Source organism: Hipposideros armiger, unplaced genomic scaffold (assembly GCF_001890085.2).
Source record: "Hipposideros armiger isolate ML-2016 unplaced genomic scaffold, ASM189008v1 scaffold_36, whole genome shotgun sequence".
NCBI lineage: Eukaryota > Metazoa > Chordata > Mammalia > Chiroptera > Hipposideridae > Hipposideros > Hipposideros armiger.
In genome coordinates this window covers 102,195-114,584 of record NW_017731386.1, presented here as the reverse complement: position 1 = coordinate 114,584, position 12,390 = coordinate 102,195, and the positions used below count along the sequence as shown (strand labels likewise).

Below are 12,390 nucleotides of genomic sequence, written 5' to 3'. Positions count from 1 at the left end.
AAAAAAAAAAACGGATAATGAGAGAAGGAAAAGGGTGTGACTATTCTGCCTGACATTTCCCCTGAAGAGTGGATGTCCTCTAATAAATGCAGTGCTCTCTCAGGAGTGTGTCCCATCCCCAGTTCCTCCGATGACATGACATCCTACCACGTTAAATGTGACTCCAGTACTGCAAACTCACGCTGTTTGGTACAACATGGCTCTTAAGTGCAAGCCTTCTGCCCCATCAGCTGCTCAAACATAGAAACGGGTTTTTTCTATTGTTTTGGGTTTTTTTGCATCAGTACTGTACTAAGGGGAAAACATCCTGTTTCGGACTTTTTTTAGAGAAGGGCTTTGCTTGGGTAATTTTGTTTATTTATATTCCTGTTTTACCTTTATGTGCTGATCTAAACCGGTATGCATGTTCCCACTGTAACTTCGCTACTCTCTCACCGACTTTGAGGAGGCGTCGATGCAAATGATGCCCTGAGGAGAGGAGAACGGAGCGTCATTTCTGAGTTTATATTATATGGACCTTATTTTACTATTAGGAATAAAGAACAGCAGTGTAAACTATTTCGCTGAACAAAACACAAAGTATTGAATTCGGTGTCCAAATAGAAATTCTCCTGCCCTAAACCAAATGTTTTTTTGTTTTTAATTTAATAATTGATTTTCCCAGACCAGTGGCATAAATAATTAACATAATATCGATATATCATACAAACCTACTTTGTATCATGTTGTGTCTCAGATCTGTTCGTAATTTATTCCAAGTGTCCTGGGAGGAAAGGAACTACAACACAGAAACAACAGTAATAGCAATGATAACAGCCTCTTGAGCACATACGTGCCCCAGGAATCACGTAAAGCACTTTCTCTGCATCACATTTAATCCTCACGCCTGCGAAGTAGGTGTAGCACCAGACCTGTTTTACAGATGAGAAAACCAGGGCTTAGATAGATGAAATAACTCGCCTGAGGTCTCAAGGTTAATAGGTGACAAAACCCAGATTCAGACCCAAACCCTGAGTTGTAGAAATAGACAATAGTTTCTAAACAATGTTTTTCTCGTTGTCCATCTAAGCTTTATTTGATAGGAATAACTTTGGTCGTGAGTAGCTAGTTGTTGAAAATACATTTGTAAATTAAAAGAAAAAAAATGATCTTTAATCTTTTCTCCCGAGACACTCATCTGAACATCAAAAGAAAAAAATCAGCTGTACAAACAGCCAATAGAGTATGATACCAAAAGGAGGCACTGGGAAGAGTTAATCCAAGATAAATGTCATAAATATGGGATAACATGGATTGTGGACGTTGGCCAAAGCCAGTCTTGACTTCTGTTGACCCACATGTGCTCTTGTTTCACAGCATCCAGCGCTGCTAAATTCTGTGAAATGCTAAATTCAAGAGAGAACAATAATAAAGAGAGGGCATCAAACTGCCCATCAAACCCCATGATGTGTGAAAACGTAATACAGGCACCTGCTACATCACAAGTGTCTTAAGGTCTTAAGATCAGTTAATTACTGTAATAGCAACAGTCAGCAGAATGCCACATTATTTTCAACTGAAATGTCCTGCAGTTCATTTTTCATCCATAGAAATTTAATTTCCTTAACTTCTTTAAGGAAAGTTTTTAAATGCTTGAATATAATCCATGGTAAGTTTTCCCTATTTGCTTCGATAACTTTTTAATACGGTTAGTTGTTACACTGTTGTTTTCCTGCTCCTCTGCGTTATATCAAACCCTTTGATATAAATTCTTCCAATGTCCAGGGTGGTGACTAATTGAGACTGGCTCTGTTACACAGTTATCACTAATTTATTTTTTCAATAGACACAGACACTTTGAAGTATTTAGGAAATATATTAGAGACCATCTGTTCACTAGCAGCATTTTTTTCATACATACAAAGGTACATACGCATATTTGCAGTTTTTGGTTCCAGGATGTTTAGAATTCCCTACATGTCAGTGAGGACCCTTCACAATTTGACTTTAACCTGCGTTTTCGATTTTCATCTTCCATCAGCCTTCAAAAAGAACCTTTTCTTTGTAACTCTAAATACTTACTCCATGACAATTCCTCATACCCAGTCATCCATCACTGTTCCTCCTCACCAATCAGTACACCGTTGTTCTTTGCCTACAGTGAGTTTCCCGCCCATTTGCCCAACTGCGTGTGTGTGTGTGTGTGTGTGTGTGTGTGTGTGTATGTGTGTTATACTATTTCTGTATATAAACATTTTGTTTTAAGTAACTTGGTGTCTCTCACAGAACCTACACAGTTCTTGGCACATGGTAGGCACCGATTAGATGCATGTGGCGTGCTAAAGACGGTTTGAGAAGTTTACTTTTACTTTCTCTGATATTGCCTTTAAGAAAACATTTAAATAGCTTCTTAATTGTAAATGCCATTCCTTTTATTAGTTTAGCATTAAAAATCTTGCCCTATTCTTTCTAGAATTGACACTTTAAATTAAAATCAGCATCCTTTACATTTCTACACATATGCACACGTGCACACATGGATTTCTTACTGAGGTTTTTTTTTTTTTTATCATGTTTTCCCTCAGTAATAATGAAGTGAATTTCATAGAAACAAAGTTTTGTTACACATAAACGGTATTCTTAATCCCTCCAAGATAATGCCAGCATGTATGGTATTGAACAGGAGGACGTATGAGACATGGATTCACTTAATGTGTATTCACCCAAACAAAATGATCAGAGTTGTCCCTACTGAGAGACTGACAGCAGTCATACATGTGAAAGACAACCATTAACGGGTACTGATTATTTTTGCATTAAATAGCCCTCAAAAGTAGTAGGTAGCCTTCTGTCAATTTCAGTGAATGCTAAATTCGAGAGAGAATAATAATAAAGAGAGGGCAGTGTCACAGATAACTTCTTTAGAAGCCTTGTGTGAGATAACATAAGGGTGCCTAGCACAAAATAGGTGTTGAAATGTTAATTTGTTCTGTTTCTACTTGATAGTTTAATATTGAACACGATTAATGGGTTGACCCCAAAACAACCCTTGGCTGGGCCTCTCTTCCTCTTTCAAGACGACTTCCTTTGATTCTGTTCCAGACCATTTCTGGAATGAAGTGGTTGTGGAATAAAGTGGTTTGTGGAATGAAGTGGTTGTGGAATGGTCTTTGGAATACACTACAGGTTTTCACAGTCTCTCAAAAAATGTGACACCAAGATCTGAGCACACATCTCAAAATATTAATCGTCTGCCACTGCAGAATTCATTGGGGTTTTTGCCTTCCTAGTGCTAGATGTGCTACCATGTAATAATAACGAGTCATCTTGAGCTTATAGTCAGCAAACACTCCTTCCCTAAAATATGTTCTCATGTAAACTGATGTTTAAGCCAAATCTCAGGAATTTTGTACATTGTGGTCAATTGAAATCCTCTTCACGGCATTTAGTAATTATTTCACCTTTTTTTTTTTTTTATGGGTGTCTTTTTTTTTTTAATTTAAGGACTGGAATTAGCTAACTTTTTCTATTAAAGAATTATGTGTTTATCTCTTTCTAAGCATTTTTTTAAAAACTACAGATTATTGTTTATCTTGCTTTGTGACCAGTGATGCTAATTATTTTTTGTTCATTTTTGTAGTACTGGAGAAAATGAATCTGGGTTTGGCCTATCAGAATGCTTGGCTCTGTGAGAAAACCGCTTTAGACGAGACCTGTGTAGGATGAAGACTTCAGAGTAACAAGCAAGCAAGAGAACATTTAATCTCCAAGATAATCCTGTACCCTAATTGTTACATGGTGCCTGAATTAAGTTTCCTGTGGATGGCATTGCTTAAATATGGTCTTGAAGGGTTTGTTTTGAAATACTGTATATATTTATTTTCAAATGTACACATTGTTAATAAACTAAGAAGTGAGAAGCTTATTCCAGGATCATGTACATATGAGAGGGCACTGGAGGAATTTTATGTTGAAATGTAAAACGCTATAGTTTTTGAGTTTGAAACATCCTTTTTTCCTCATTTCTTCACATCAGGAGAGCAGTTAATTATATGAATTTGGATTAATTGTCTCAGTTTGGAAGGTCTTTTTGTTTTTTCTCTCTTTCCCTTTTTCCCTCCCTCTTCCCCGCCCCCTCCAGTATTTGCTTGTTTTGGGCTAATTTATAATACTTAAAGATTTACATGTTATAGCTCATTTTTTTACAATTCAAGAATTGTGTATGTTTCAAATAAGACATTCAGTTACTCTTATAAATATTGTTTTGTTTTGAAAACTACAGTTCACAATTCTCCCAAGTTGTAAATACATAAAGCAGGACATGAAAATGCAGCCATATCTGGATAACTGGCCAAAAGGAAATAGAAGAGCAGCTTTTAGGATTGAGCCTGGGATATTTTTACATATACATGTAAAGCATAGATTGTCTTTCTGCAATACAATTTTTTTGATGCAAACATAGTTTTCAGAAGATTTTTGAAATACCTCCATTAGACCTGTTAATGTATCCTCTCTGATTTCAGCAAAATTATTTTTTTGGTCTTTTAACACTAGAATTCCCACTAACCTATCTAGCTTTTTGGCCTCGTGGAACTTTGAGGAAAAGGAATGCATACAAATGAGGAGAGCAACACAATAATAATCTTTTCAAATTAGTATGTTGCATAGTTGTGTGACTTTGTTTTGTAAGAAAAAGAATCTAGTTCTTTTGGTGCTGAATACATATTAAATATCAAATGTTAGTAAAGATTAAGAAGTTTAACTGAAGACACATTTTCAGAGACTGACATTAATTGTGATGTCTGTTTGTCACCAAATTCTTATCTGTGAATTTGTCTCTGTAGAGTGGAGCTACCAGCTGGAAAGGAAGTATATAAACAGGAGACATCCTAGAGGAATATGGAATGTGATTTATATAAAACACATATGCAGATTAGAAAAATGGCAAAGATGAAAAGACCTTTGCAAATCTTCATAAGAGAGTTTATGCCCAAACTATCAATAATTGGCAAGCTACATCCTCTGTCTTGCTTTTTCTTTGCTTCACATATTTACATCATTTTTTTTTTCCCCTAGAAGCTTTTAGTCTATTCTCTTTTTTCAGTCCTGTTTCCCTTGGCATGTCTTCCAAAAAGTTTTCTCAAAGCAGCCATCTTGAAAGTTACCTCCCCTACCTTCTGAACTATAACTAATAGCTTTTTAATTGGAATTTAGTAAAGTGGGACTTTTTTTTATACTTGCATCTGCTATAGAAGTTGCCAGATTTATTTTGTAAAGGGCCAAGATGGTAAGTATCTTCAGCTTTGGGGAGCACATGATCTTGGTCACAACTCAGCTCTGCTGTATTAGTAACAAAAGCAACTATGAACAACATGTCAACAAATGGTGTGGCCAGATTTGACCTTCAGAACGTAATTTGTTGATGCCTGTTTGAATTACTATAAGGCAAAACTGTCATCTTTATAAACCACAACACTTGGCATAGATAATAATAGCATGTTTATCGTAGGGCTCTAAGTAATTTTTGGACTCACAGGAAATCTCCAAAGGGCAACCGCTGACAACTAGCGAGGAGGGTTGATCCTAAGAATTAAAAGGGGAGGTAAAGCTTTCCAGGAAGGAAGACAGGTATTGACTGAGGGTGGGCCGTGACTATGGGTTTGCCGAGAATATCCGGCTGTGGGTAGTGAGCCTACATCAGACAGGAATGTGATGGATCAATCTCAATTTCCGTTGCTCATGGCAACCTCTTCTCTCTTCCTATTTCCCCAAATTCCTTTGTTTTATTGTTCAGAGCTCTCTGTCTTCACAGTGCAGTCCATATGTCTCTTTGTCATTGCCGTCCAAATTCATTGACAAGTTCAGTAGTGTTTGAAAACTAAGAAGTTTGCTTTGATTTTTGAGAAATGTACTCGTGAGGACACAGTGCTTTAGTTAAAAAGTGTGAGTACCATGGTCATGTACTGTAAGCATTTAGAGTGAGATTTCTGAGTAGGAGACAAAATGAGGATGGCAGCCACTGAGAAGGGGACTATGGGAAAAAAAGAAGTAAAGTGTGGTTCCCATTCCTAAATAAAGAGTTGATACAACCTGATTTTTGCTATTCTCCGAACACTAAAGTTAGATGCTCCCCAGCGCAGTTGTAGTACAGGGTTTTCAGCTGGGTATATATTGTAATAACAGCAGGCAACATTATGTATAAGCACTTACTATGACAAGTCAGGACTATACCAATTGCTTCCTGTGCCTTATCTCACTATTCTGTGTAACAGTCCTGTGAGGTAGAATCGCCGCCCCGTTTTCTGGAAGTTTAAGTAAAGCAGTTGAATCCTCCGCCCAAGGTTAGGCTGCCAGTGAGAGAGGAGTTGGGGTTTGAAGTTGAGTTATTCAGATTCCAGTGATCATGCTCTTGACCATCAAGTTTTTCTGGCCTTCACTTCTCAGAAGCAACAGTAACAGTCCCGACCTCTGGTGTGGGTATGTGTGTGTGTGCCGTCCATCAGACTCGGATCCCCAAAGAAACAAAGCTTGCGTTTTTTTGGTCATAGACAAGATTACTCAAGGTATAGGCAGTAGTCAGTAAAGTAAATTAAATTTCTGAGAAACTGAGTTGTGTTATTATCCCACATAGTCATACTTGCCTTGAGATGGGAAATAAATCACAGGAAAAATACACAGGCAAAATAGATCTTAGCCATGTAGCTGTTAACCTATAATCACCTTGTACTTTATATTCTTGCTCATCAATCTAACATTGCAATTTTAAAAAAAACTACACCAGATTGGGACTCTTAGGTGGATTTTTTTTACTATATAAATTTCAAAAACAACATAAACTCTATAATTAAATAGAATATATATATATTGGTTTTCCAAAATGAATATTTGACATACTAACACTTCAGTCATTCATAAAGAATGACTACCACCCGGATAGCATCTTAGAACTGAAAAAGGACATTAACTGAAAACTGAAGAAATCGGGCCGGTTGAGTGGCTCAGTTGGTTAAGAGCTCGCTCAAGGGTGTGAGCCCTGAGCAACAGCAGTTCAATGCTCACCTGAGCTGAGCTGCCAACAGGTGGCAGGATGGCTCAGCTGGAAAAAAAAAAATCTAACTAAACAATGGGCTTGATATTTCTATTTAATAATGGTTAAAAAGAAAGAATGAGCAGCCTCAGGGCGGCAAACGCCCCACCTGGATGACTACTTAGAGAAGGTGGACTCCTGCGTCTGAAGATCTTCTATCTGAAATCGTTCTTCAAACCCCTCGTCTTTTTTGACCTTGACGTATTTTTTAAAATGCAAGGAAGCTACTTTGTAGAAAAACCTACAGTTCGGGTCTATCTAATTTTCCTCAAGTTTTATTCATTTTTGGTAAGAATACTTCAGAAGTAGTGCTGTGTTCTCAGGGCATCTTATCAGAAGGCACATGATGTCAATTTGCTCTATTCCTGGTGGGGGTAACATTTTCTTACTTGGATAGGAAGGTGTTTTCCAGCTTTCTCCATTTAAAGTTAGTTTATTTTTATTAGATGCTTATAAATTAATGAGCAATTCGTAAATGTTTTATGAGGAGATACTTTGGAACTATGCAAATATCCTGTTCTTTGCCACACTTTTACCCACCAATTTCAGCACAGATTGATGATTCTTGCCTGAATTAAGTATTACTGTGGTGAAAGCCAAATGGTGATTAAAATAAAAAAATTCTGTTATTCTTTTTACATTTGTTAGTGTTCTATAAGGTGAAGCTCTCTTTTCAACATTAATTGTTTGTATTAGTATGGATTCTGAATCCATATTTTATTTTATTATAAATGCATTCCTATCATTGCTTATTTTGATGGCAAAATTGCCTCAAAACTGACATGTATTCATTCTGGTGCCTATGTCCCTGAATGGCCCCAATTTTCTTAGAGCCCTTTCTTACTTTTTGTCACAAGATGACCCAGGCTTATCTTGTACTTTCTTTGCCCCAGCCCTAGAGTCAGCCTTCTCCAAGGGGTCCCAGGTTTGTTTGTTTTTTGTTGTTGTTGTTGTTTGTTTGTTTGTTTGTTTTGTCCAATTTTACAAGATAACTCCCCAAATAAGGTGTCTGATTTTTCTTATAGAGAAGTTACTGTGGCATCTTGATACTGCCATTTTAAAACTCTGGATTCTAAACGGGGGTGCAGGGATATGATATAAATAAGCTCAAAATAGGTAGAGTAACCTGTATCTGAATGACCCACAGAATTTAACTATTTCTTAAATTCTTGTCAGTTTTAGATCAATGTCACTATCTGCCTTGAGACCACCGGGACTAGTCTTATTATGACCTTTATCTCTTGTTAGTCAGGGACTAGTCTTATTATGACCTTTATCTCTTGTTAGTCACCACGAGAAGCCCAGACCTCCCTAAGTCATTCCTCACACCCCGGTCTCATTCCCACACAGCTTTGTACAACTCCTATGTCCCAAACCTCTGGAGTTTCTTGGGCCATCGTCAAAAGAATCTATGAGTGTCAAAGTTTACCTTCCCTGTTGTAAAACTAGGTGCCACACACTTTAAAAAACCTGTTCCCTCTTTTTAGAAGAAAAACACAAATAAAACCAAGCAACTTAGTTTCTAGAATTCAATAAAATCAACTTTTAAAAAAATCTCAAAGTACATCCTAATGTCTATATACCTTCAGCCCCATTTTCTACACAGCACTTGACTTATGTTCATAATTATGATCCTTTGCAACATTATCGGTCATCAAAGAGAACCAATGTTCAGTTAAATGTACCTGATATTGAATGGTTAGTACAATGTCTAGCTCAAGTTTTGAAGATGAGTATGAGAATGGTTAATTCTCAATAAATAGCACTTTAATTAGAAATTCCTTCACCAACTTTAATTTTCATTTCAGTAAACTGGCTTCTTGATCAAACATTCTCTCTTAAATCTTTAACAAATTTAGCACACAAAACTGAAATTTCACTCCTAGATACCTACCCAAGAGAAATGAAAACATGTCCACATAAAGACAAACGTTCCTAGCATGATTCATAATAACCCCAAACTGGAACAACTCAAATGTCCATCAACTGGTGCATGGCTAAACAAAACGTAACACATTCCTACAATGGGATATTATTCAGCAATTAAAAAAAAGAATAAACTGCAACAACATGGATGAACCTAAAAAATATTAACACTAAGTGAAAGAAGCCAGACACAAAAGATCTCCATTTCCAGAAAAAGTAAATATTGAGAGGCAGAAAACAGATCAGAGGTTGCCATGGGCTGGGGTAAAAATGTGAATTGACTGGAAACAGTCACTGATGGAACTTTATGCAGTTTGGAAATGCCCTAAAACTGGATTTGGGTGATGGATGCACAACACAATATTTGCAAACAGCCATGTTTAATGGAAAGTTTACCACAGTGAGGCTGCTGTTAAGAAAAGATTCAAAACAACTGGAAGGTAGGGAAACTTGCTCTCAGGGAGGCAGGCAGCTGTGGTGGGAGAAGTAGGGAGACTCCACCTGGCCCGGGCCTCCGCCTCCAGGTGAGGCAGCTGGAAGAGGCAGTTCCAGGGCGACTTCCGCTCCAGCGATGCTTCCACCTGGTCTCCCCGTGCTCTTCCCCGGGGTTCAGCATTGGTCCCTACCTCTGCCTGGTGTATTTATCTGCCCTGTTGTGGGCCTCCGAGCCCCTGGCAGACGCCGCCTCCTCCAGTCCTGCTTTCCCAGGGGACAGGACACTGATACCGGCTTTCCTGGGTGGCGGAGGATAAGGACCTAACAGCCCGGGCAGGTGCAGAGGAAGGAGAGGAGCCAGAGGCCCCCTGGGCCTGGTCGCAGGCGACTTCCTTAACAGTCGGCCGACTCTGCGGGATAGTAAGTCCAGTTTACTAAGGAGGCTTAGATCTTAAAAGACAGATGGTGTGGTGCTTAATTTAAGTCTATACAATATTTGAGACGTGGACTCTTCAATTCAGAAAACACTCGTGACTAGAAAATAGAGCATGAGGCAGAAATCAACAAGTGACAAAGCCCAGTATATAAGCAGACACCTCCAAACCTATGAACAGTTCTCTTGGGGCCTTTTTCTTTGGCGTGGAATGAGAAAGTAGCACTTCCTTTGCCATAAGGAGAAGAAAAACCTCTCTTTGAACACTCCGCTCCCCTCAGAGAGGTAAAGCCCCCCCCCCCGTTTCTGTTTTATATACAGCAGATGTGGGTGGTGGTACCAGTTCTGATGATTTGATGCTTACGTTAGCCAGGAGAAAGCCAAATTGGTATTCTGGGACTATTGTCACCTTTTTTCTTGGTTCAGCTGGGGAATTAGTCTCCCATCTCAAAATATATGCTAGGAGTATCCAAGGTTCTAGTTCATTTACAGGGTTGCTGCTGCAGTAGCCACCATCCACTGCCAGGTAGAGGTATTGGCTTGTCTTTCCTTAGGAAAAAAAGCCACATACATGTGCGATCACAGAAACAGAATTAGCCCTCAAATACCTGGTGGACACGGATATAGGCGCCTAGCTCAAATTTCCTTCCAAGTGTCTCTGAATTCGAAATCTGTTTAGAACTTGTTTTCAAATGTTACGACCCTTCCCTTTGAGAGTAGACTAATATTCTAATCTACAACTAAGTGACTCCCTTCTGCCATCCCCACCCAAGTACTGGTAATTATACCAGAACCTCAGTAGTGAACTCCTCGGGTATCCGTGCCATCCTATTTAGTCTCTCACAGAGTGAGGTTCCCAGAAAATATGGTTCATGCGTCATGGCCAGATATTTTTTCATATCGTGCTCTCTTATCTCCACGGCTGCTCTTTCTCAGACTCGTTTGTGGAGTCTTTTTCCTCTGGTCAACCTCTAAATGTTTAACCACCACAGTGCTTGTGGTTGGAGCCCTTTGTTCTTTCTAGCTGCACTCTCATAAGGAATCTCATCCAGCCCTGTGGAGTTAAACGCCCTTTACATGCTGATGACCGGGGCCAGCTTCATGGTCATGTGCAGTTGCCAGGGACTCCACATTCAGAAGGGCTTAATTGAATGCTATGCTGTTGCTGTGTGACAAGCCTTGGTAATGTTACCTTTGGGTTGGTATTTTTGTAAGTGACGTCTGATGGGACATGGGGGCATGTGCAGGAGGAGAGGAGATACCCACAGGACATGGGTCAGTGGCCATTCCTTTCTACGCCATTAGCACTTACAGTGCTCCGTGAGCACAGAATTCCGGTGGGCCCATAATGCATGCCGTTCAGTGAGATTCAAAGAGAGAATGAGATAATCGTGTTACATCTACAACTGCAAGTGGGACACTAACAGCTTCAAGAGGCATCGCTTTCCATGTGAAGCAGGACTTACTTTGACACAGAAAGAAGACAATGGTGTGCTAAGAACACAAACAGCCAAGGGACCCTATGCACATCCTGAAATGTCAGGGAACTGAGTGTGTGTGTGTGTGTGTGTGTGTGTGTGTGTGTGTGTGTGCGTGTGTGTGTGTGTGCTGTGGGGGTAGTGCCCCTCAGGAGGCTTCCATCTGCAACTCTTTTTTATACATATATATTTTATTGAGGTACAAACGACAAATAACTTTTTGTAATTTTAAGGTGTGCAATGTGTGGGTTTTGTATATTTACATATTGCAATATGACTATTACAGTAGCATCAGTGAACACCTTTTTTATGTCATGGATTTCTCATTTCTTCTTTTTTTTTTTTTTTTAGCTGAGCCATCCTGCCACCTGTTGGCAGCTCAGTGGCAGCTCAGCTCAGGCAGGGCATCAAACCACTGTTGTATTTATCATTTCTATTTTGTGTTGTGGACAGTTAAGATTTAGTCGGTTAGCAACTTTGAAATTTATAATACAGGACTGTTGACAGACTATGTGGTGCATTAGATCTCCAGAACTTACTCATTCTTCTATTTGCAAGTTGGTACCCTTTGACCAACATCTCCCCAATTTCCAATTCTTCATTGCAGATCCCCAAGGACAAGGGAAGAAAACAGCAGTTAGGGAGCAATATTAGGGACTGTTACTGAGGGAATGTAAATTGAGCACTAGAAAAGGGTCATAGGATCATCTTTATCTTCTATTAGAATGTAAATTCCTTGAAGGCTGGTTGATAAGATTATTTCTGTGGAAAGGTAGAGACAAGCTGGAGTGGCCATAGAGTGAAGGGTGGGTGAAGGACTGGAGACAGTAATTGTATACAACTCTTCTGACTATTGAGTTGTAGATAAGTGAGGGACCGATAAAAACAGATATTGGATAAAGGGATGATTTTTTTTTTAACATGGATGATAATAGAGCCATAAGATGATGGTGATGAGTCAGAAGTAGGAAGACTCGGGCCGGCCGAGTGGCGCGATGGTTAAGAACTGGCTTGGGATGCCAGAGGGCCCCGGTTCGGATCCCACATACGAG

At 39.1% G+C, this 12,390-nt stretch overlaps 1 protein-coding gene across 1 annotated transcript in view; it reads left to right on the top strand.

Annotated features, from left to right (window-relative positions):
- PIK3C3 (phosphatidylinositol 3-kinase catalytic subunit type 3) overlaps positions 1-4,746 on the top strand; it is a 144,965-nt gene extending 140,219 nt beyond the window's left edge. Inside the window, exon 23 of the mRNA XM_019637896.1 lies at positions 3,620-4,746. Coding sequence (XP_019493441.1) covers positions 3,620-3,634 — 15 coding nt within the window. The 3' untranslated portion in view covers positions 3,635-4,746. The remainder of the gene's footprint in view (positions 1-3,619) is intronic.
- Positions 4,747-12,390: the final 7,644 nt, after the last annotated feature.